Raw genomic sequence first — 27,486 nt, forward strand, 5'->3', positions numbered from 1 at the left:
TTGTTTGGTGATTGAACTGTGTATTACAATTGCTACACTTTGCTAAATGTAATTTGTATTTGTATTGTGATTGAACTGTATATTACAATTGCTACACTCTGCTAAACGTAATTTGTACTTGCACTGTGATTTAAGTGCATTGCTGTATCACTCTGTTAAATCGAAATCCCATGTAACTTCAACTAATTTCAAATAAGAAAATTTTGTGTTATTCATCAAATCCTCCACATATGGAATATCTAAAAGAACCTGGCCAAAGTATATTTAACTCTGACATTAACTGGCATAGTTGGCATGATATTCCCGAGGGTAAGCAGTATCCATGAAAACAGTAATGACTACTTGGCAAAAACATGCCTCCTGATTTGGTGTTAGTCACAAACCAGAACCTAGCAGAGAAAACCTGCACTGTGATTAAGAACAGGTACTGGTAAGACTGGCTGCAGACAGGACCACAACCATTTAAAAGAGTAGACATAATTACTACAAATACTAACAGAAGCTGGAAAAATCTCACCAGTAACCTTGAAAAGGAGGGATGGGAAAACCATAACCAGGATTTTTCATGGATGGAAGAACAAAGCACTGATCCTGTTTACATTCAGGATGAATTTGAAAAATTGAAAGGTTCTAACAAGTTGAAGAAAGGCGAGAAAAACAGAGCTGTGAAGGTTGCTGGGTATTTATTGTGAGTAGTAGTGCAGAAGTTAGATGAGGATAAATGAACACATAGCATGCTAGAACAAGAAAGAGAAACAGTTAGAAAAGACAATATAGCAATGTACAATCAAAGTAAGTTCGTAGACTCAAAGTTGCAGCCTCAAATCATATGTGACGCCCAAACATGTAGGGATTACTTATAATGGTCTACTGAAACAGACCTCATTCAAGTGATGGCCACTGTGTATACAAAGGACAATATACAAATGAATGAGCACGAGATATCTGGTTGGATACAGATCCTTTTCAGGTGATTCATGAGAAGAAAGTATTAAGAAAGTGTTTGCTCCCATGGCAAAAACCAAATGAACAAAGAAAGCAATAGACCTAAACCAGTTGCAATCCACATATTCCTTCCTAGAGACTGGAAACATCCAGCATTGTGACAGTGAGTACCAGTGACAAAATTCACGTTTATCATGACTGAACTATATATCGCCATTGCTACAGTCTCCTAAATGTAGTTTGTACTTGTATTGCAATTTGAGTGCACACTGCATCACTCTGCTAAATCAAAATCCCATGTAACTTCAACTGACTTCAAATAAGTACATTTTCTATTAGGCACTGAATTTTCCATATGTAGAATACCTAAAATGACCCTGTCAGACTGTGCTGGACCCCAACTTCTTCCTCTAACAAATGGCAGGGTAACTAAAATCCATTTGATTTACATTGCTAGTCTGTTAATTAACTAATTTTGAGAAAGCTGAGTTCTCATGGCATAGAGAATAAGTTTACATTTAAATAATCTGTAAAACTAGTCTTACAGGACTATAGCATTGACATTTTTTTAAAACTACCAGTTTATTTTACATACTAATTCTTGCAACAAATTCATTCTCTACTTCAAACAGTGGACCATAAAAGTAGCTGATAAATTCCCTAAATAGCATCATAGAATCATAGAATGGTTTAGGTTGGAAAGGACCTTAAAGACCATCTTGTTCCAACCCCGCTGCCATGGGCAGGGACACCTTCCATTAGCCCAAAGCCCCATCCAACCGGTCCTTCCAGGGGATGGCGTATCCACAACTTCCCTAGGAAACCAGTTCCAGTGTCTCACCACCCTCAAAGTGAAATTTTTTTCCTAATATCTAATCTAAATCTCCCCTCTTCTAGTTTGAAGCCATTACCCCTCATCCTATCACTACACACCCTTGCAAAAAGTCCCTCTCCAGCCTTCTTGTAGGCCTCCTTCAGATACTGGAAGGCTGCTATAAGGTCTCCCTGGTGCCTTCTCTTCTCTAGGATGAACAACTCCAACTCTTTCAGCCTCTCCTCATAGGAGAGGTGTTCCAGCCATTGGGTCATCTCCATGGCCCTCCTCTGCACGCACTCCAACAGGTCCATGTCCTTCTTACGTTGGGGGGTCCACAGCTGGACGCAATATTCCAGGTGGGGTTTCATGAGAGCAGAGTAGAGGCACAGAATCACCTCCTTTGACTTGCTGACCACGCTTCTTTTGATGCGGCCCAGGACATGGTTGGCTTTCTGGACTGCAAGAGCACATTGCCAACTCACATTGAGCTTCTCATCCACCAACACCCCCAAGTCCTTCTCCTCAGGGCTGCTCTCAATCCATTCTCTGCCCAGCCTGTATTTGTGCATGGGATTGCCCCAGCCCATGTGCAGAGCCTTGCACTTGGCCTTGTTGAACTTCATGAGGTTTGCACAGGCCCACTTCTCAAGCCTGTACATGTCCCTCTGGATGGCATTCCTTCCCTCCAGCGTGTTGACTGCTCCACACAGCTTGGTGTCATTGGCAAACTTGCTGAGGGTGCACTCAATGCCAATATCCATGTCACCAATAAAGATGTTAAACACCACCGGTCCCAGTACCAACCCCTGAGGACCACAACTTGTCACTGCCTGCCCCTTGGACATGGAGTTGTTGACTGTAACTCTTTGAGTGCAACTGTCCAGTCAGTTCCTTTTCCACTGAGGGGTCCATTGGTCAAATCTACATCTCTCCAATTTAGAGACCAGGATATTGTGCAGAACAGTGTTAAATGTGCAAAGCAACATGCTTTGCACAAATCCAGCTAGATGACATCTGTTGCTCTCCCCTTATCCACCAACACTGTAACACATTGCCAAATTTGTAAGCCACAATTTGCCCTTAGTGAAGCCATGCTGGCTGTCACCAATCACCTCCTTATTTTCTATTTGCCTTAGCATAGTTTCCAGGAGGATCTGCTCCATGATATTGCCAAGCACAGAGGTGAGACTGACTGGCCTGTAGTTCCCGGGGCCCCTGATGAATCTAGCTCCTTGGCTGGAGTGGCTCTTTTTGCTTTATGCTGCACTCACGGTGCTCTCCTGTTGACCTGCAACCCATCTCCAGGTTGTGGGCCTCTACTACTGCATAAGTTTTTGGGGAATATGGAATGAAGAATTAAGCCGTAGTAGTTAATGCTCAAATTGTCAAATTGTCTACTAACTCTGGCTACCTAAGCTGAAGCACAAGCAACAAATTCTTACTGATATTAAAAAACATGAACTACCTAGTGACTCCAGAAACACAGATACTTATGTCCAAAAAACCAAGCTTAAAGGTGACCCACTAGTTAAGCAACTGTATTTAAATTGTGGACACAAGGCCACAGAAAGGGAGATGTCGTTATATTTGTAAGAACTGCCAACACGAAATATGTATAGCATACTTGTGTTATAATTTCAATTTTTACATATATGTAATTTATAGTAACTCCAGTTATTTTACTTGTCTTTACACGGTTCACATTTAAAGAATAGCCACTGTATTTGTAATTTAATTCAAAGAGGCGTCTCATCAAAATCAAAACAGAAAAATAGTAAAACCTGCTGGAATTTACTGCATAGCCTATCAGCAAAAAACATAGCTGTCAGTGCAAAACTATTACAAGAACAGACTACAAGGTAAAGACTGGCAGATATCTGTTCTTTTGAAATGCTTTAATTCACAGCACTATAAAAGACTTATTACCAGCTGCTTTCTCCATTCCATTCCCCCGCATAATTTTTTACAATTTTTAATGAACAAAATTTTTACTTTGTATTCCAATTCAATTTGCTTGCAGTCAGTGTACTTACCAGCCAGGAGATTTGATCAATAGCTAAAATTAGACTGGAATTTTTAGGAACTGCTATTGGCACCCACTCACATGTTTACTGATTTATTAATGAAACACAATAGTTTGCCATAGCTTCAAAAGCTTACTAAAGCTCATTTAAGCTAACCAACTCCAAATGTAGAATATGTATTTCGAATAATTAAGTATTACTTAAGCCTGAAGGTCTGATCCCATATATCTCTATCCCAGTATTTGGTACATATGATGTCAGCAATATAAAATTAGTGTATCATAAAGGATTCAGTGAAATACATATGCTTCTCTAAATAAAAGACAAACCCATTATTCTATTTAATTCTTCCTCATTATTATATTATATTATTTATATTACAGAGCTGATTCACCAACCTACTCTTCTTTTATGCCACTCTAGAGACAAAAACCAGTACCAAGTGGGGAAAAAATAGTTTATGGTTACTTTATATCTCTCAGGCAGCACAAATCTAACCTATGTCAATACACCATTCCAGCACAAGTGCCTCTGGGCAAAACACAAGTGAAATTTTGAGCAATCAGGTTACTCAAATGCTTACAGTTAAGATTGTGCTAAAATTCTTCACTGAACAAGGCCTCAGGTAGCTGCTTATCTTCATAAATTAAATATGGAAGATGCAAAACAGAAAGATTTGATCACAGGTCCAAATTCACATGACAAAGCAGTGACTGAATTGGAATTATAAATTAATAGCTTCAGGCTACAGTCTCTGCAGAGATCACTAAAACAAATATGCCATAATCACTCCATACACTAGACAACAATTGCATTCAACCTCCCTCAAGGATCAATTTCTTAAGTGTAATTATTTTGTACATTTAAAAAAAATATATATTACATTACACACACTTAGCCAAGAAAAAGCATTTAGTAAAACCCCATTAGCAGTAAAATCAAGTCACTTCGAATACTGATGGTTTAAAAAGCAGCTACAGATTTTGACAAAGGCAATGATAACACTATGGGCTATTTTTTTTTTTTTTAATTTGGAAAAAAAAATTACTCCTATGATATCTCGGAACTAAGACAATTTATTAGCCAATCCTCCATATCAATACCTCAGGAAACTAATCCTCGTTAGATGCAAGTCATACATTTTCTGTGTTTCTCTTTGGATCATAATTATAGAAACAGAAGATCAACTCCAGAAGATAATCTTACAGAAGATACATCTGTCTCCTTGGCAAACATCATACCCAGTTTGCCTACCAACTCCGTAGCTACTCTTGAGAAGGCTACTGAGAGGCTGCACTAATGCATCAGGAACACTATTTTCATTTTGAAACATTTGATAATGAGAAATTATACATGCCCCTATATCTAAGACTGCAGTTCTATCCACTACTTTAAGAGGTAGAATATTATATGTTAAAGCTAAAAATGCCACGCAATTAGAGTTGTAAGGTTCATCTAGAGGACAGTGAGTCTTAATGATCACTACATATACCACTGTCCAGTAAATGAGGCAAAAATGTTAAAGGAACTGGTTTGTTTTCCCCTCTTGAATCAAAACAATAGCTACTTTTAGGTCCTGGCATTTGTAGGTGTCCACTCTAAGGCAGATAAGCGGTGCTTGTGAAAGATGTCAAGGGACAAGAAGCGCCAGTGGCAATAATCAGGGTTGTTAGTTCTTGCCATTTCCATAGATCAGCTGCTAGCCCACAAGGTTGACAAGAGTACTGAACATTTAGGAAAGGCTTATATTTGACCCTTCAACACCTCCCTTTACTAAATACCCTACTAAAGATTCTACCACAATTTAGTATTTTTTGAGTCTTCAGGATACCACATGCTACATACATGCTAGAGCTTTTTCTTAATTATAGTAATCAAATCTTGAAAACGGAGTTTAAACAAATCAGAAGCAACATAGCTACCAGAGGAGAGGAGAGAAAACACATTTATCTAGCATAGCAATACCACTGCAAGCGTTAGATAGTGCTGGTCTCTTCCAATGCTAGATGATGAGGTATGAAAAATGCAGATTCTGTACTTGATTAACTCACACTCATTCAAGAGCAAAGTATTTTTAAAGAAGTAAAACTCCACTCAAAATGTAAATTAATACAGTAAGGGAGTGAAAGCAATACTGCAAATTGTAATACTAATGTGCCAAAAATAAACGTGCCTCTATCAATTGGTTAACAAATTCTTCTCTAACTCCTAAGTCACACCAGGAAAAAAAGAGTTAACGTTTCTTTCTGAAAAAAGTAAGAATCTTCAAGCAGAATCTGGCATTTTAAGATCTGAAGCAAAAGAATTATAATTGCATCTACAAGTGTAATTTTCCCCTATTTCAGCATGATTAACCTATATATGACGTTACTGACTATGCCTTATATGGCTTGACTACTAGTATCAGTTCAAGCACATCTTACAGGATGCTGACAGTGAATGTAAAAATTGAAGCAGCTTTGTTTTATGTCATAGCAGAAGGAAAACTACAGCTGTAGAAGTAGCAGTTTTCACTAATCAAACTCTTGTCCAAGCCACTCTTTCAATTCACAGCAGTTTTCTCTGTTTCCTTAACTTACAAAGTAATGAAAGCAAAATTACTTTGAACTTCTGAATCATATTTAAATCACCAAAAACTGTATACAAAGAAACCCATATTGAATTCAATCTATACACTATTATTATATCATTTAGGGCAATGGGAAATTTTAGTCTACTTGAATCTAAAAACAGTTTCTAATGTTGCGTGCCCAAATATTGCTGGAAAGAAATGTCTGGGACCAATCGATGTGCCTCCAAAGTCAGTATGCTTTCTCCTTCTGCTGAATTTGCTTTTTTATTGCTTAAGTGAGCAGAACTACAACTGCATTAAATACGAAAGAATAATATTACCACAAGCTAACATACCGCATTGAGCATAAGACCAAGGTTCATTACATAAAAATTATTAGTATTTTGACTGTGACATACAGATCACACTGTACTGCTGCACTTCCTTTTCTAAACTGGCAGCCTTAGCTATAATCTCTGTGATTGATTCTCCAGTCCCCAGTATTTCTCATGGCTCAGACCTTTAGGCATTAATTCCACAAAAGCAATCCTAATAAGGGAGGCTCAGTAGTCAGACATACATAGGGAAAGGCTTCAGGGAGAGTGAAAAAAAAAAATAATTAACGTCAGTAGACCACAAAGAAACAATTAACCCAATCATTTTTCTGTAGAAGAAACATTCAGATCATAAAGAAACACACACATAAAGAAGCATATGAGTGATAAAAAGAAAACACAAAACTCAATGTCCATGCGATCCTGTGCAAAAAAAACCAAATTTCTGCTGAAAATCTCTGCTAAGATTTAAGCATGCTGTTAAATATGATAGTATTCTATTTGCAAAATTATGATTCTGAGATGGCTGAACATGTCATAGAATGCTGCCTTCATATTATCAATGGCCTCTGATCCACCTCTATTCACAGAAACTTCCTAATAGAACCCTAGTATCTGAAGGACTTCAAATATATTAATTTGAATATAAATTATCTGTATTAGAAATAGCTACAGACTACCCAACTCGTGGAAAGCAATGTCATTTGCCGATGAACCAAAATGAACAAAGCCCAAATTTCTTGATTTTTCATAACAGCACTAGCCCATATCATCTTCTTCCTCCATTGTGTTTACATGTATGATTTTACTGGACTCAGATAAGTGAAAATATAAACTAATGTATCGAGACACAAATCCTCCTTGTAAAGGACCAGATGAACACACAAGTTGCGGTACCAAGAGACTATAATATTATAGCCATTACCGGCATCATTTTTATTTAAAAAACACAGAAAACAAGAACTAAGTAAGTATCCATGCTGAATTATGTTTCTAGTAACTCCAGAGTATGGATGAAACACCTTCATAAAGAGGGGCATAGTCATTGGTACATTGATAGTGATTACTCCCCTGACACTGGACAACAAACATTCTTGAACACAATCAGAAAAATCTCCTTTGACTAGCGTTCATCTAGCCACAGACCTTTAACCCTCATGCCAGCATGTGCCAGGAAAGCTAATGAGGATTCGGTCTGCCAGTCTCCCTCGGCAGTTCTTCAATCTCTGTCTTGGATGTAAACATTATTTCTGCTCACCCAAAATCTATTGTCTCTCTTCTGGTGTTCTCACAAAAGCATGTTGATAAATTAGATCACAATGAGAAACAGACGCATGAAAATAATATCAAATTCCAGTTCCTGCTAGGAAATACCAATAACTGTCATGTCCAATAAAACTCTTAATTACTTCCTTTAATCAATAAGTAGACAGGTGCTTAATAGGTACTTGAAATGATTCTAAGGCAATGTTTCCTTTCCTAACAAAAATACACCCTGATCTACTAGAAGGACAAGCATCATGTGAAAAAGAAAGACTGGAAGGTATATGACTTCTTGTTGGGATGCTACTACCAAACAGCTACGAACAAATTACTGGACAAGACAGCAAATAAAGAGCAGAATCCTTGAGACCAACAAGCCAGTGTAATCACATCATCACCTAGCCAGATTGTATCATACACAATCCTTGCTTAAATAGGAATTTTACACTGTGTTTTAACTATAATGTTGAAAAAGCATCAGCAGGCAAAAGGAATATAATCTCTAATTAAAAAAGAGCAATTTCACTGCAACCTACCACATATTTAAATCTTTAATTACTTTACTAGATGAATCTTAATATTAATATCATCCTTTTTGTGCAAATTACCATAACACTTTCTGAAATATGCTCTGTCGAGCCCTCAAGGTATTCAAACATATCCATATATGATACAGATCATGGGCCTAAGCTGTCTCTAATTTTCAGAAAGATGCTTAACAGCTAATTGAAGTGTCATGCCTGGCAAAACTGAGGCTCAGATAAAAAAGAGAGAGAGTATGGCTTTCTCAAACTAGTGAGATGGAAGAAACAAATCAACGACTTTAGGCGTGGAACAAGGAAGGAGACATATTGATGAGGGACCCATTAAAATTAGAGCACCCAGCTCAACAATGCCTAAATTGGTGCTAACTGAAAGCATAATATTCCTTAGTTACAAGAAGAAGAATCAATTAACAGGTATGCTGTCTGTCTCTGAATTCAAGGAAGTTTATCTGTAGCTGTAAGAAACAGCTACCGTTGACTAGAAGTAATAATTAACGGGAAAAAAAAAAAAAAAAAAAAAGACCAGGAAGTCCAGCAAGACTCTTATATCACTTACACTATAAAATAAGAGCTCCAAAAAAAATGCAGATACAAAGTGCAGGTGTAAACACTGAAGCATACAGCAATGTTGGAATCAGACCTGTAGCCACAGACATAATATCAGCTCTGTAATTCACAGAGTATCAAAGCGTGTAAGGGAGCGTGAGGACCTATCTCTGGTTCTGCTAACTGAAGAGATTCTGGAGGACAGTACCTGAAAAACCTGTGCATCGCAGAACTCAAATGCCGGGGCAACATGAAAAAGGAATGTATTTGTTTTTCATTTTGATGAGTAGTTTTGATGCACAGTTCGATAAGCTTCACAAGCCATGTTTGATAGAATAAAGTAGCTTTATTCATCAACTTTGGCTGGCTGTATATGTGATTGCTGGGTAAAGCAGATTTACTCTTTCTATTTACTTCAGAGAAGCAAATCCCTATCTTGGGTAAACTTCTTAGCTTTTGTAGTCTGTCTGCACAAGATGGTGGCTCTCTAAATTAAACGAGTAAGCTCCCAAAAAGAGCATCTGAGAAGTTCTGAGTATTGTTTTAACTTTTTTGATCACTGTGGTATCTAGTTACAGAACACTAAATTTCATAGCTGCAGAATTATTTACTTATTTATTTTGTACAGAACTCTGTTCTATAGATCACTGTTGTTTATCGTCATTATTTATGCACTTGCTTCTTTTTCTTAATTTCTACTTCACTATCGCTTGAAGTGCCTGAACGTACCATACAGTATCCAATAACATGCATATCTGCAATCTATAGCAAAGATCTGGACAAGCATATTCAAAATGATTGCCTAACATTATACTTCTTATTTAAGCAATTAGGTTAAACAATGGGATTTCATGGTCACCATTCAGCATTAAAATAAAGAAAGAAGTAAATTACTTAAAGTACCTAAATGCCAAATCAGAAGCCCAGTCTAACACAACCCCAGGAAGGCCATTTACCCTGCTTCCAGTTGCTCTGTGCCACTTAAAAGTAAGCAGGAAACTGCTTTAAGAAAGTTTCCCAAGAATTGTTCAGCTGGGGAAACAGTGAGGAGACCTTTTGCTGCTTTCTAATACACAAAGGTTATTTTTATTATGTCTAAAAACAGAACTCTATTTTTCCACCTCTTTTTTGTTTGTGCAAATATGGTACTCACTTTTAACATCTTGCACTCTATTCACTACTGGCAAACCTGCACATTACTTAGATACAGTTAGAAGCACGTATAGAGACATAAGGCATGTAGATGACATACGCATCAAAATCAGCTTTTCAATTACTACTTTAAATCAATAGACTAAAATTGATTTACCAAAATTACAGGGATAGAGATGTTCATTCTTTCCATATGAAACTAAGCAAAAGCCTGGACATCAAGACATATGTAAAGACTCTTGATAAGTTTTTTATGATACCCAGAAGTATAGCATATTAAGACACTGACTCCCAAACGTCCAATGTCTATCAAAAAACAGACAACAAGGAAAAAGTAGTTTTAAAGCAGTATAGGGGATTATGGCTTATATCTAAGAAAGAAATTAAGAAAGAAATTATTTCATCTTGGTTGTTTTTGCAAAAGCTTATATACATGGTCTCGTAAAGATGGAAAAATATAATCAGAAAAATGTATTAAATAGTACGCTCACCTTCATCACTAGTTGCTTGCTGTTTAACCAAAGTCATTGGAGATCTAGCTGGGGGTTTATTCAGTGGATGACGCCAACTCTTAGATATTTTCTTTCTTTCAAATTCCACTGACTGAAAAGGGAAAAAACACAACTGATTTAGTGTGTACTTCTGCAAAGTTAATTTTGATGAACCAAAATATTCTTCTGTAAATTAGCACAGATGTCAATTCTGCAAATACGATCAGGGTACTTGAAGCACCTTTAGTGTACCAATTAAAACATTTTTCTGTAATTCAGAATATATACTTTAATTAAAAATGAGCCATCCTTGTCAAACACAAATGGTTTGAGGTATACATTACTGCAACCCTTCCCAAACTACACAGTATAAATCCTGTTTTGCTCAGGTGATGTTTGAGAGGAAGAACGGACCAAACAATTCTGCAGAACCAGAAGTACAATACAGCTACTAACCATGGCTGGAAAAATGAGGCAGAAATCCACTGACTTCATTTGTGAAAGAGTGCAAAATTCCTGAGGAAGTAAAAAAATAATCTGGAGTTGAGATGAGAAATTAAGAGTCCTAACACACGATGAACATGTTGATTTGGGATACGAGGAAAGTCTTTCTTCTCTCAAGCACCCTTATGTACATTCAGCTTGAAGTTATCCAAGCTTCAAGAACTGAAGCCAGCACTACAAACTCTAGAAGTGCAGCTTTCTCAACTCCAGATTTGAGTGCCAGTGGAGGAATCACAACGTAAACCAGCTGCTGACGCAATCTGGAGGTTCAGGAGGAGAGGAAGGGCAAGCACACTGGCAGAAGGGTATAAAGGACAGAGTCTCACACTATTCCGATGGATCACAGCATTCTCCTCCTTAACACCCTGAATCTAACCTAACAGGTTACAGACATGCCCCTTGACTGATTTGAAGGTTGAAGATTACTATTATAAAATGGGGAGCAAACTGCAAAACATCATCATCGTATTTACTGTGATAAGCAGAGGGAAGAAGATGGGGTTAAAGCACAGGACAGGTTTATGATCTAGAAAAAATTACCAAGTAAAAAGGGAAAGAAGATCAGACTTTTTAATTGCATCTGTACAACATGCTTCTTCACTTACAATAAAAGAGAAATAAAGATTATTCAATTATACTGGAGAATATCTAAAACCTCATATATAAATGGCTGAAAGGCACAGAAAGAGATAAATATAATCTCTAATGCATTACGATTAAAGCACTGAGATGTTTATAGTGCTCCTTATTATTACAGTGGAAGGGCTGGAGCCAAGACTATTAAAATTCAAAACATTGCAAAAAATCATTAGTGCACAGTTCATGTCTTTGAAAGGGTCAGCATGATTGTACTTTGGCTTCTAAAATATATTTCCCTCTAAGTCTGGCAATCTGGCAGTGGATTTCCTGGTCTCTCTGCCAAACCGGGATTGAACTCACAACTTGGAAAGATACTGTGACTACCACCACAGCTGAATTTTTCATTGTGCTTCCCAAAGTCAAAGTTGCCCACCCTTCATAGCAGAATAGCAAGAGTAAAAAAAGACTAAGTTTGCAGATGCCCCAATGAGAAAACATTATTAAACCTACTATTTAAAAATTTTAAAATATATTCCTTTTATTAGAGGGATCTTCTCCTTCACATGTTTCCTTTAGATGTTTTAGGCCATTTCCAAAATCCAAGAATAGCAAGTTGCAGACCCTGAAATCATACTGTCTATATTATCCTGCTATAGCCATGTCTCGAAGATTCACCTTCTCCAACTTCAATACTATGGAGACAGTTTCAACTAAATCAAGAAAGTCCATAAGATTTAATAAACCACGTGGGATAATATATTAGAATGAAAGCAAACTTTGTTTCCACCTAACTCAGTGCAGAGACACTCCTCACCTTTGATTCATCCACTTCTTCATCTGAGAAAGGAATCAGTCCAAAACTAAACTACCATGTGCTTCCACGCTGTTATGTTCTGTCCTTGGACAGTAAGTGTCTCAGAATCAACCCGTTCTGCTGACATTTTACCAGCATAGTGTTAACTCTCCTTAAGACTCCGTCAAAACAGGCATTTTTTGAAACACAAATACATGATACCAAATACAGCACTCCACTCTAATAATTTCAATTTCATGTCACAGCAATAATTAAAGCTGATAGCCTTGTTCATACTGGCAGGCAGCAAACGTGGGACTAGCTTGAAAGTAGTTGCTGACAGTTCAGATGCACAGATATAAAGTGAAATTACTAGATATCTAAAATCAGAGGGAAAACGTGTCAACAAGCAAGCTCCAGAAACATTCTGCTTTTGAATCCAAATTCCCACTCTTGCCTGAACACTTCAAAACATGTTCAAATTAGCATCTGATTAAAATCATGCATATTCTTAAGCGCTTTAGTATGGATATCAGGTCTCATTAGAAACACGTTCATTCACATTTCATTAAATCAGGAATATATTACAGTAATGATGTAATTTGCTTCACATACACTGGATGTTTCCATGCCATCCTCTTCATCCTTTTTTACAATGGGGACTTCTCCACGTTCCGAGCTATCTCCACAGCTTTCTAGGTCGCTGACATCACCCTCTATCAAGACATTTTCCTCTTTATTTGTGTTTTCTGCTTCAGAAGCATGTCCCTCTGACTTATGGTATGGTACGGATGAAACAGACTGCTTCTGAGATTTCAAACTCTCTTCTTTTCTACAGCTATCAGAAGCGAGCACGCAGGCCACAGAATCTTCACATGTAAGGAGAAAATGACTGGAATCTGTCCTGTTCTCATCTTCCGTTTTTGTTTTCTCTAGTGCAGGAACAGGGCTCGAAAATGAGTCTGAACGGATGCTTCCTATAGATGAAGAATGTGATTTGTTAATAAAACTCACTTTGTATTATAGTATTTTATTTCAGAACGATCTGAGTTATTCAAATTCAAAGCATGGTTCCTTATTTAGAAATCATATAGAAAAGCATTTGGTAGAAATACACCAATGTGGAATATAGGTTTGATCAAGAATAAATTAAATGTAAAAGTTTTGAGTTTGGAGTGTGAAATATAGTTTTAATCATTTAATTGATATTTTGTATTTGAATTACAACACGTCTTCATGTCATTCAAAATAATCAATATTCATGTAGCTTGTTTACTCTGACAGCCAACAAGAACTTTGACTAGTTGGAAAAAATAATATAAAAGGTTGGTATATTGAATTTTATACCCTGCATTTACACCTATTATGCCTGTTTTAAAAATGAAAATAAACAAAGACTAATGGTTTATAATTATGAAAACATATTTCAAACAGATAACAAGAATATTTTGAAAACAACAGCACCAGAGAAGCAATTAGCATCATTTTATATTTCAACAATTAACATAATTTTATATTTCCGTGATGCTGAAGGGCGAAATTGTGTAGATTTTACTTTATTAAAATTCCTCATCTGATGATGCTTGCGTGGAATAGACAAAACAATGGGTTAAAGAGGTCACCCCAAAAACACATTCCTGAAGAACTCTATGGCACACACCATAGGGAATTTTGATTCAGCAGCACATCCAAGGCATTAAAGAAAACAGTTTCTGTAAAGTCCTTTCCCATTCTTTCTTTACAATCGTTATCTGAACTTGTTTTTCTGAAAAATTCCCTTTTCAGGTCAAATGCATATAAAATTCAGTAATATAAAGCCCATCCAATACCAAAACGTAATCTCTGGGTACGAAGAGTACTGCCTCGATGGAGCATAATGGACGTACTAGCCAAAGATAACGCAGGACAAACAACCATCTCCGATGTGAGTACGGGAGCTTCCACCACCGTATCTAAAAAGGCCCTTTTCCTTGTGAAGGTCCAGGCACCACCCTTTAATAGCACAAAGGAAAGAGGATAGCGCTCCACTCTTCCCTGCTTTTCCTTCCTTTGTCAATGAACACAGAATGGCTGCTGACTAAATACTAGTTTCTCAGTAGTCATGAACATTCCAAACCTCTATCAAAAGTTGGGGAAAACAAAGAAATAACACCTTTAGAAAAAAAAAAATCATTAGAACAGGCCTAGAAAGGCTTTGCTAGATCACCGACTAATTTGTATGCAGGAATTTCTAAGTCTCCCTATTGGAATATTCACTTTGTTATCTTTATGTGGATCAGTCCTGGTGTTTACCATGACCAAATAGCCATTAACATAACCATTAATATTCACAATCAGGGAAATACTCTCTATATGCAATTTGCAGGTAAGTTTTCAGTATCAATATAAAATCAACAGGACTGCTCACAAATTTGAAGTTAAAATTGCCGTTTGTCTTTCTGAACAGGAATGTGAAACTACACCTTAACTGCAATGAAATGTCAAACAGAAGAAATAAAGGCCAGAATAGACCAAGAATGTTAGTAAAAAATAGCTGTGGGGAAAAAAGAACCATCTTTGGCCTGACAAGGCCTTTATAAGTTGCATCATCAGACAGCTTAACAGGAAGTGACAAGAAATCTGCAGTCTCAAAATATAGCATCTTTGTGCACAAGTATAGACCACCTCTAATATGCAGCATTCTTCATGTAAATATACGTAGCATACTACAAGCATGTATGTTCTGTACTGTTTACATAAGTGTTAAGACATTCCCTATCATTTCTGTATATAAAAAAGTTTGCTGTAAAACCTATGTCTATTGAAGAAATATAATTTACAAAACCTCATCCTTTTTGCCCCTTTAAAAAACACTTCATTAAAACCGTTTAGGTGATACTACTCCCAGCTCAGAATATTTATTTTGTCATTTTCTCATTCTTACTGAATATCAATCTTCTCTGCATAACTTTATAAGTATTTTAGTATGCTACTTAGGATAATATTATGCTTTAACATCTACTGATTTGTGGCATTAGAGTATCAACAGCCTATAACTCACATGTGAAACATAATCAGGCCTTATCTTACCTGCAACCTTGACATTATCCAATAAATGTTGATCCAGCTGCATTCTACTACTGTTTTCTTCCTTCCCAGAAGGCACTCCTGTGTTTACCAGTCTCATTTTTTCTCCAGGTTCTTCATTGACCTTGAAGCCATCACTAGCTGCTTCAGTCGTTATGATTTCTGCACCAGCTTCCATAGCAGATACTCTCTTGTCCTCTGGAGTTTTAAGCTTTTTAGATCGGGATCTGGTGTGCTGGAAGCTGTTATAAGAGATATTGCTGTCAGAGTAGAATGTCTGTCTTGGATAAGATAAACCGTCTACCAATATATATGTCCCTTTCACCTGCTTAAAGTGGTTAAAAACTGACAATTTTTCATCTTTTTTTGTTGAGATAGTGTTTACAATTTATTAAGTGATAGATTAACAATTGATTGGATTTAACCTTCTGATCTTTTATCACCACTCTATGGCAAAGTTATTAAACTGTAAAAGTAAAATAACCTTAAGTAATTATTACTTAACCAGCATCTGAACTAGCCTTTTAATGAATCATTCTTTTGAACCTGAAAGAGAATAACCCTTATAAAAGTAACAAAGACAAAACATTCTCAGCTGCACTAAAATCAGGTGGGATTTCCAAACGCCAATGCTAATAAAACACTTGTCTGAATACCCTTGTAATATCAGATCTGTTTAGATATCTTAGAAATTTGTATGTGCATTTTAATACAAACAACAATAAATAAATAAATAAGAAAAAATTCTGATTACCAAATATTTTGAATGGCTACAATATCAAGCAATATATTTCATAATGCTGTGTAAAAAACAAAGTTGAAATTAAAACTTCAGCGTATGTTTTTGCACGCTCAGAAGTAGAATGGAAAGGTTAAATCGGGATAAATGGCCTCCTCTGTCAGAAACTGGTTTTTAATTTATGTGCTCAGGATAAAAGTAACAGGAGATTAATCCAGTTTCAAATTCAGCTATTTATGTGCTTCATCACACATCGGGTTTCAAAACTCCTAACACATTAGTGACAAAAGCCCAACTATGGCAGGTAAACCAGGAGTTTTACAAAGGTCTTGTATCTTAAGAATATAGAGAACTCCAGAAAAACATTTTACTACCCCTTAAATTTTATCATTGTGTATCTTTCAACACACTTTCTATGAAATAGTAATTTCCAGAGAATTTGCTGAAGTATGAGATGTCCATCAGTTCACATTGTAATGTAACAGCAAGTATTATCACTGTTTACATGCCGTTATTAGATGCTTTATTGTAGCAAAGTATTTCAGCCATGTTTCTCCCTGTCACTATATTCACGATGATTTCCATAAATGGTATTCCTATTTTCACTCTGCTGGAACTTGTATTATTCTCGTAATCAAAATGACGACAATTTCACTCGACACATTACACTTGAAACGAAGCTGAATAAACATTTTATACTCCCTTTGCAATACATATTGTTACCATGCCTGAACAAAAGCCAACTCAAGAATTAAACAGCAATGGGATTGTGTTTATTAGCTTAACTAAGTGCACAAAATCAGATCATGTGTTCCTATGATAAAACTTTCAATGCAATTATTATAAAGTCTTTGCTTTTAGTTAAAAGTGGCTGCCCATAAGGGTACTACCAAATGAATCACTGCTGGTCCCAGTTTGAACTTGCAGTAACGCTGTACAATACATACAGTGAAACTTAATACAGGGCAAAGTGGCATTCAACTAGCTAAACAACAGAATTACTCTCTGTGTGTCTGAGTCAGTATTATACATATTATACATATGCTAACAAATTGGCTGTCCAGCTGCTTCACTGATTGTCTGCAAAAACTGAATTTACCCCACAAACTATTCTTACCCAGAACAAACCCATTTCTCAACTATAGCGTTCCACTACAGTGGCAGTTGGTTCTCTTCTTTACAGGTTGAATTTCCTACCATTTTCCTCAAGAAATACATTAAATTACAAAGAAAATTAGGAAATTCAGTTTAAGAGCAAGTTAAAAAGGTAATTATATTGTAAAATGATTTGAAGGAGCAAAAAAGATCTTTAAAAATTCAGTATTATCTTTAACACAGTAAACTGCTCTCCACATAAGTAGATACCAATAAAACTGCCCACCCTAGGCTAGAAATTAAATAGATCTTTATTAGATAATGAAGAAGAAAATCCATAAGGAGCCTGTTAAGTAAGACAGGAAAGCATTAGGGTACAACAAATATTTGTGCAATGCAAAAAAAAAAGAGAATCATAGACATGATGCACACCAAGAAAATAGATCCAGCTAACAAAACTGCTTTAATAGGTCAAAGCTTTGATAGCTTCAGTGAGAAGCTGAGAAACATTTTTCTCCTAACTTTATTAGTGGTGTCATCACCAACAACTGAGGTTTAGACCTTCCCTATGCTAAATTATGATCTGTGATTGACCTGTGATAGACACAGAGAGGTTTCCGCTGCAGCACTGTGACAGTGTGCCAGACAGCCAGTGATACCTCTTTGGAGCTAGGTGGCAGCAAGGGCTAGAACCGTTGCTAGAGACATCACAGAGCTGCTGCAATTCTGCCACAGCTTCATTGTAAGTTTTTCCAATTTAACCTTTGCCTCAACTCTTAGGAAATTTCTCCGTCGTCTTTTGCAGATGTCACTAGAAACAATGGCAACCATCCATACCTTGCAAATGGAATAATCTCTACTAAAGAGAGATTCTAAATACCACACTGGAATGCATTTTGATGCTCTCATACTCATTAACTTCAGCTATACGTATAACTCCGAAAAAAAGACTTGCTGGTCCCCAAGTTCATCTTAATACAGAGAACAGAAAAACAAACTTCATCTAAAGTAAATGAATTCAAACAAAACTTCAGAGAAAGCAGCAAAAAGAAACAAAAAGGAAATTTACGTCTTATTGAAGACAATTAAATGGAGGATAAAGAAACGTAAATACCATTTGGGAAAGGTCTTTATTTTCTTTCTTCTCTGTAGCCACATCTTTACTTCAGGTGTTGATTCAGGAGTTGGTTTTGTATGATCAATGGTATATAAATCCTTCCCTTGTTTCCACAGCTGGTATCTGTCTGGTTGAAACTTCCTCACAAAGATGTCCATGGATATTGTCACCATGTCCGTCCTACAAGTGCACTGCAAGAGAAGACAGGAATTTGTAAGTGACAAGTAATGGAATATGCCGCGCTTTGCAGTAAAGAAAGTCCAAAATAAAAATCCCACATGTGAAATCCAACTGTAATCAAAATTTTCCTTTCTCCCTCCTCCTCGCATCTTTGGGGGGTAAGGATCATTGAAGAGAAGGAACTATCTAAACAAATGTGACACACTCGTGTTCCACAAAGGTACTTAGGGACATGTTGTTTGATTAACTCCTACAGATTAAGACCAAAAAGAAACTACAGCATTTCTTTTTGCTCTATTAGGTGTTCTTGATAGTTTTAAACATAATATCATGTGGTATCCAGAGACTGCATATCTCTTTAGTGGCATCACAATTTCCTTTTTAAAAATAACTCCTCTAATATCCACCTGACCCAAAGGTCTTTACAGGCATATACAGTCCTAGCTTTTAACTCTTCAAAACAAAATGCATAAGAGTACTGTTACAGTTTTGCCCAGGTTTTTCTACAAAGAGGAAGAAAAAAGCAAGAGAGGGGAATATTATGTTTAAGGTGTACAAGAGTGTGTTATAAAAATGCAATCTGACCTTCCTGAGCAATGCATATGCTAAACTCCCATGCAGTATTTCCTCATCAACTTTGCTCTACGCCCCGATTTTAGTCCCCCAAATAATTTTTGCGTGGTTTTTCTTCACAAATTATGCACGAGTGGGTTATTTTAGATGTATTTGAATACTCTTTAATGATGATCATGAAAATGCAGGGGAGTCTTCACTTGGAATACCGTAGATGCTGAGACATTTTCAGACTACAGTTACTATACCTAATGCTCCAAAATACTTAGTATCAGGAGACTGCTATAAGTAAATCAGTATGCCCGCAGCGCATAGGCGACTGTGGTGGGTTAGCCTTGGCTGGCTGCCAGGTGCTCACCAACCTGATCTCTCATTCCTCCTCCACGGAAGGACAGGGGGAGAAAATAAGACGAAAAAGCTCATGGGTTGAGATAAGGACAGGAAGATCACTGACCAATTACCATCACAGACTCAACGTGAGGAAATTAAATTATGTAATGCCAATTAATAACAGATTAGGACAGTGAGAAATAAGAACAAAACTAAAAACAGTTTCCCTCGCCCCCCTTAGCTTCGCTCCTGACTCTGGTGTCTGCAGGGCTGTTTCACATTTTCCTCACTCCTCTCTCTCATAGCTGCCGCACAGTGTTTTTTACCCTTTCTTAAATATACTATCACAGAGGAACCACCAGAGTTGCTGATGGGCTTAGCTTTGGGCAGCGGGCGGCGGGTTCGTTTCAGACCCAGCTGGACCTGGCTCTATCTGATATGGGGGCAGCTCCCAATGCCTTCCCGCAGAAGCCACTGCTGCAGCCCCCTCCTGGTTTACATGCCAAAACCTTGACATGTAAACCCACTACAACTATTCAGAGTAAAAGCAAATTGACTGGCTACAAGATACAGTCTCAAATGGAAAAACTGCTAAAGAACTTAGTGTTACAGCTAAATTACTCTGTTAAAGGGAAAAACTGAGATAGTATTTTCTTTCAGGTAAGCAGCGATATATAAAAAAAAAACGGGTAAATGCATGGCCTGGCTTTCTGGTTTGCTATGGCTAGTTTTATCACCCCTTTTAAACAAGAAGGGTGTTTAATCATAGAACGTTTGAAACATAAAAGGGAGTGAATGCAACTTTTCTACTAGCTAGCTTTCTGTGTGCTGGATGCAAATTCCTTTGTCTGCTATTTCCACCTACCATTTCTAGTCCACCGTTCTTCCTCTTAAATAGTAATTTATGTAATGAACAGAAGAAATACGAGATGTATTAAAAATGTTTGTTTTCCTTTCAACGTGTCAATGGCAATAGGTTGTATCTCCACAACATCGCCCTCTACTGGGAGATGGAATGGAAAGAAGGAAACACACTTCAAAATAGAAATTGTAGCTTTATGCAGCTGTCTTTAATGACAGCTTTTATCCAAACTATGATTAGAATTTTCCATTTTTCAAAAAACATGTATATACATACATACACACACATTCTGTAAAAGACTTCACCTTATTTGAAACAGTGTTTCATTCAGAGAGTCCTTGATCAGTCACAACAAACAGTAACAGAAAAGCAATTAAGATACTTCTGTACACTGGAAAGGTGCATAGATGGTCCGCTGTAATATTTTTAACTTTTAAAAGTGAAATTTAGAACATAAAGACAGCCAACACTGGGTTTTCTCTCCATTTACACACAAAATCCTTTCATATTCAAGCCACACTGCTACACACCGATTAGAAATGGTTGTTAAAGCAAAAAAATTTAGAGGACTACTGTTTTTGCTGTTAGACACCAAGACATCCAGTGGTTTGGAAGAAAATAATTATTTAGGGCACCACTGAAGTATCAAAGAAGAAAATACATCAAGAAATAAAATTTATTCTATGATGGAATGATAATAATATATGAAAAGACTCAAAATAAATTATGTTTAAATGAGGCACAGAATTTCTGTCTTTCAGTAATCTTTGATCAGTTTCCACTACATTTTAATAGCACAACTGCAAATGATTCAGGCAAGTATTAGAAACATCACAGAATTTTTTAGATGTTTCAAAACTTTTAAAAACCTACACTTCTGAGTAAAAAGTAATGGAGAAACATCGTTACCGATTGCACAAAATAAAAAACACAAGCTTCTACGCATTAAAGGGTGGATATACTTGGAAGTATCGTATCACACAATGACAGCAGGTGTGTTCTGAAAACCATTTATTTTCATACTCCTTAAAATAAGCCAAGAAAAAAAAAATCTGTTGCTTTGATAAATAATGTGGAGGATTTTTTGTTGTTCTTGGTGGTGGCAGCGATGGTTTTTCATGGTTTTTTTCTTTATTTCCAATTTGACTGACTTGTAGCTGACAGTTATATGGCTTCCTGCTCCCAAGACACAAAAGGGACTGAAAGATTCTCTCTAAAGCAAAACTAAAAGTCATTCTGTTGAAGAAGCCTCTAGGGACAGACACAGAAGGGACACGCCACTGTCTATGAAAATACTCACAGTGATAATTTCATGGATCACAATAATTTTGGAAGCATCTTTAAATATTTTTAAAAGTAAATGCAAAATCAAAGTTGTTGGATCACCATGTAAAATACAACTGATATTGCCATAGATAAATATTGCAACCTTTTCATTGGAAAGATTAATTTTCTATATGCAGTAGAATTAGTCTGATACATGTTCTTCAATCAACAATTAGTATGACAATCAGAATACTTAAGGGAACAGAACCCTCTCAGAGCTCTCTGATATTTCTGTTAACATCATCAACGTCACCATTACTATTATTTATCCTATCATAAAGATACAGCTTGGAGGTAAGCAGTTCAAATAACGGTTATTAGTAGCTGCAAAACTTTGTAGCAAAGAACTGGAAGGAAAATGTTTCAGCACCTTTATCTAGTTGGTATAACTAAACGTGAGGTATATTTGTAATATGAGAAAATTACCTAGGAGAGACATACTCAGCCAAAAGATTTTTTTCAAATACTTCAAATACTGTTACTTTTGAATGGAAAAAAGAATAATTACTTTGTACCAAAAAAAATATATTTAAATCCTTCCCATTTTGGACTCCAATTCAGGAAAATTTAAAGGAATACAAGCAGCTTCTAGACTCATGCATATTAAAGTTAGACACATACTTAAGCACATTTTAAAATAGGGGCGTTTTTCTGATAATCTCTCTCACTGAGGTAACCATAGAATTCATGTTTTGATCAGCAGCATATTGACCCACTAACATCTATACTAGTACCAAAGAACAGCTCTTGAAAAACATTAAGGATCAAGTGTTAAATCATTAAGGATCAAGTACATGTCTTAAGGGCCTTTCTAATACTCCAATATTAATATTAAACTCTTTCATCAAAGAGAATCACTGGGTTTTTTTAAATTAACATAAAGATATTCACTCTGGAGAGAGTATCATTTTTGATTGCAACAGAAAGTAAATAGATTATTTATCCCAGACTAGTAGAAGGGGAGGAGTATTTCTTAGTACCACAGTTCTAAACACTGAAATGTATACCCAGAGTCAAGCCTTTGTGATTTGCATTTTTCTTTTTTAGTTCAATGAAGTATATCTGATGATGTACCTTCTAAGATGTGAAATTATGTCTTCATCCACAAAAATATATTTTCAACCTTAACATCAGTTGTTATACTACAATGTTACAATATTTAACACATTAAGCTTAAAATACCTGGAGGATTTTGAACATTTTGCACTTAGCATTGGATTTTGTTAATTATAATGTTGATTTTCACTGTATATGTAATCTACTTTAGTTAAAATTCTTCTGAAGTACTACGTTGAAGAATAATAGTTATAATAGTAATGGTAATATAACAGTAATACTAGTTAATTTTTGTCTTTCCTTTACATAATCATTTCAGAAGAAAAGAGGCACATCACTCATGATGCTACTGCACGGTGTATGTAAACTCTTTTTCTACACACCTGTGAAAACAGCATGTGTGAGAATAACAGTCAAAAGAACAAAGAAGAGAATGCTTCATGGTTTAAGAGAGAATGGATGATTACAAATCATGTAACAAACAAACAAATTAGCAGAATAAAGCAAGCATTAGGCCGATAACATTCTTTATATGCTATATAAGTCCCAGTTCATAAGGCATACTCTAAAAATGATCTCATCTAGCTATTTTTCACTAATACACCTTCCTAACTGCTTATAACAATTAAAGCTTTCTTCATGGTATAGTGGCAATGATGTATTTATTGGAGAGAGACATTTTAAATAATTTAGATTCTTCTTACCATCTTAACTTCAACTGCACTTAATAGAGTATTTCACCCACTATGTTCCACTCATCTTGCAATACTTCAAATGAATCATGTTCAAACAATGTAAACAATGCTTTTTGATAAACAACATTCTTAAAGGTGCTACAACTGGAACTGCTTCCTGTGGACTACCTGTAGGAGGAGTGCTTGATAGGTACTGTTTGTTAGGAGGACAGGATTTAATAAATCCTGGTAACAATAACTGTTCTTTGCTATGGAAGAAGGCTGTGATATATTTTCCCACTGACCTTCTGGCAACTTGTAGGCAGTGTTGCAGAAACCTCTGATATCAGTTAGCCATCTGTGCAAGCTTCAATAAAGCAAGCTTTCCTTTAGTAAATCTTAGGGAGTACACTCACTTTTCCCTGACACATCCAGTCACATACAACAAAAACACAAATTCAAAACACCATTCTTTGTTAAGGTTCTTCTTACACACATTTCCAAGATGTTTTGGGTAAATAACAGAAGAAAACATTTCTATTAAATTTGTTATTTGTATTCATATAAGAAATAGTCCGCAATATTTAAAAAATAATCCAATATTTAAATAGTGCATGACAAAATATGCATTTTTTCTTGATTCCTATTTCCAATTTCTTTTAAACTTACACGTAATGCCACCTACACATCCCTACACAAAAAAAGACTCAATTTATATTATGTACAACTGATTCCAACAGCATCAGATGCCAAACTGTGACTGTTTTCCTGCAATTCCTTTGAAACCCGGGCAACAGAAACAGTGTGATAGGACACAGCTGAAAGAAGCCCATCTTTTCTTAAATGTTCCACCTCTCAGCCCTTCTTTATCTTATTTGCCTGTCATGCCTTTTTGATTATACTCTTTCCTCGTGTATGTGACTCAGAAAACACAGAGTTAAGTACAAGTTAGGTGTGCAGATGAGAAAACTGATGGAATTGCAAACGGAAGCTGCACATCAGTCTATGATCCAAGGAACTTGCTGGAGGCAGGTAAAGATGAGGACAGAAAGAAATTTCTATGCACAGCAAGAGAAGAGAAGGGGCTTTACATACATTTGGTAATTTACAGGCCTTCTTGAACTCCAAGTCTGAGCTGTCATCCAAAGTAAAGGATTAATGCACAGGACAGCAGTCTCACTTACCAAGTTTTGACACCTATCCATCCAGTAATTTTAAGGGGTAAAACTAGAAGCAAGATTGCTGCAATAAATGCTGCCACATTTGATGCAGTGTGAACTATCACTGCCAACAAAGCCCAACCCTTTTGAGTGCAAATAGAACAGTTGAAAGGGTATCTTTGAGAAATTTGTTTAAGGTTTGCTGCTGGTTTAAGGTTTTTCGGGGGTTTTTGGAGGGGGGGGTCGTCTGTTTGTTTGTTTTTAACGTACCTTGAAAATAATTCCTTGAGTTCCCACAACTATACTCCTCTTGTTTGTCCTATTACTGTAAGTTCTTTACTGGTATCTTTCCTGGCACTACTCTTAACCCTTGGAAGATTTAATCTTTAGCTATTAACTTTTTTCTCTTCATTCTGATTTTACTCTGTATTTCTAGCCTGAATTCTTCTCCTTTTTCACTCACATTCACTTCTCCATCCATCCCTGATGCCTATGCACAGAAACTCTTTACCTGGAGTCTTTATCTCTCTGCTGTGTGTCAATTGTCCTTGCCACATCCTTCTCCGAGCTCTGCGTTGTTTCCTTTCTTAGTACCTTTGGACTATATTTCCTCAGGTCCAGAAAATGAAAGCTTATGTCCCTTAACTGAAACTGCCTTGTAATTCCTGTATTTTAAAATGAAAGGACTCTGACCCTGCAAAGTTATTATTTATTGCAAAAAAGCTACTCTCCATGTGCAGCAGACCACAATTAACCGATTCTAAAATATCTCCTGAAGTAAGAAAACAAACAGCTGTGCAATAATATATATAAAATTATAAACAATAACTTGTATTTGTGCTGTATCTAATATGGGCCCATTACCACCTCATATCTCATCTTGATTACACAAATTCACAGTCATTATCATGGATATACTTACAGAAAGTTTACTACTATCAAATATAAAAAAGGAATTCACAAATTACTCAATTCTGAACAATTACATATATCCTTAGCTCATTAATTACAGCAAAGGGATAGTTGTAACCTATTGTAGGTAAGAAGGCGATATAACAATAAACCTAATCCGGAAATGTTCCTTCTCTATTCCCAATAAACTCCAAAGAAAATCAGTAAGTTATTGATTTGAAAATTGTATTTCTACATCCCAGCTTGGAAAAACCTCTAATTAGAACTCCACATACAGCAGATTCAAAGGGGTTCTGGGAAGAGGGACACAGATATACATCTGGTATGAGTAGATAGGCTGAGGAATAAGAACTTTTTCTGTTATTTTGGAGCGTTGCTTATTGGCTAAAATAAACTATTACCTCCATTGGATTATTTAAGTCTGTTTTCTGTCACATTCAATATATCTGTGTATTGCTACTAATGTTGCTAGTTATTCCAATTTTTGTCAGAACTTTCAGAAGTCTTTTCTAAATTGAGGTTCAGATTTAACGGTAATTGAAGATTCATGGTAATATAACCAGAGGAGTATAGACACAATTTTTCCACAACAATTCAAATTTTACAGAGCTCCAAACCTAGCTGCCACTATTAAAGATTATGATTGCATTTACACATGATAATGCTCACAGACAGATCACATTGAAAACTAAATACTAAATAAAACACTAAATACTAAAATCAAGACTCATCTAAATCCTTAGAACTGTTGAACATTCCTCAATGTTGCCTCTGAAGCACAGCACAGAAAATGGAGTAGTGACTTGCCCTCACATTAATAAAATGATAAATTACTTCTTAAAGTTCAGAAAATAATTTTTTCTAAACATTTTGAAGATGTTCTAAAATGTCATGACACATTTTTCTCAGGTTTCACCTTTTAGCATCTAGAACTGTATTAAGAGATGTTAAAACAGCAAATTAATGTTATCAACAGTAAATCACAGTACATAATGACTTCTGCCTGGGGGAAGGAGAAGCAAGCAATGACATTTCAATCAGAGGGAAAATCTGTGGCCAAGTCTCATGTGAAGAATGTAAAGCGCCATCATATTCATTAAGTTTCTCTAAAGGCATATGATAAATTCTTACAGAAGCTTGGCTCAGTTTTTTAAGATTTAGATGCCCAAAATTCATCACTCACATACATCTTGTAGCTTCTGTAAACACTGAGACAAACAGCAGGCTGAGTCAACCACTGTCTTGTTTATATATCAATAACCTCACTGCTCCAACTGTTAAGTGTTATTGTTAACTGAAAATTCACAGAGGATAAGAACTACAAAAATTAACACCTAACAGAGTTATTCCAGATTGTCCATCTACTGAATCATTTTTAGGCCAATGAGTTCATGTCTCCTAAAGACACTTCATTTGTACTCTTGCTCAGCAAAGCAGAACAATATTTAGAAAACCTATATACCTTCCAACAGATAATGAAAAAATCTGTAGTTCTATACACCTTCATTCCTGGAATTTCAGAATGCTTTGCAAATATTTCTGTTTCTTCCTGATAACAGAGAAGGCCACTACAGAAAAGTTTGTTTATCAAGGTCACAAGACAAGCCACAGTCAGAACTGATACTAGAATATATTTGAATTTCAGTTTCCTGCTCAAGATGTTAGACCTTATTTCTAAACTGAACAGAGGAAAAGAGAATTATTTTCCCAGATCTTCAAACAACCTTTTTTTCCAAGGCTCTACTATTCCAATTCTATTACAAAGAGGAAGAAAAAAAAGAGGGCAACAAAAATTCATGGGAAAAAAAAAAAAAATTGGTCCTACCATGTCTTTTAAAAGGTAATAAACCT

At 36.1% G+C, this 27,486-nt stretch overlaps 1 protein-coding gene across 1 annotated transcript in view; it reads right to left on the reverse strand.

Moving 5' to 3' along the window:
- The window catches only part of KDM4C (lysine demethylase 4C), a 308,331-nt gene that overhangs the window by 135,670 nt on the left and 145,175 nt on the right, over nucleotides 1-27,486 (reverse strand). Inside the window, exons 9-12 of the mRNA XM_082496977.1 lie at nucleotides 18,560-18,753; nucleotides 15,615-15,853; nucleotides 13,161-13,522; nucleotides 10,670-10,781 (exon numbers count right to left, since the gene is read on the reverse strand). Coding sequence (XP_082353103.1) covers nucleotides 10,670-10,781; nucleotides 13,161-13,522; nucleotides 15,615-15,853; nucleotides 18,560-18,753 — 907 coding nt within the window. The remainder of the gene's footprint in view (nucleotides 1-10,669; nucleotides 10,782-13,160; nucleotides 13,523-15,614; nucleotides 15,854-18,559; nucleotides 18,754-27,486) is intronic.

Source organism: Vanellus vanellus (assembly GCF_965231255.1).
Source record: "Vanellus vanellus genome assembly, chromosome: Z".
NCBI classification, from domain to species: Eukaryota; Metazoa; Chordata; class Aves; order Charadriiformes; family Charadriidae; genus Vanellus; species Vanellus vanellus.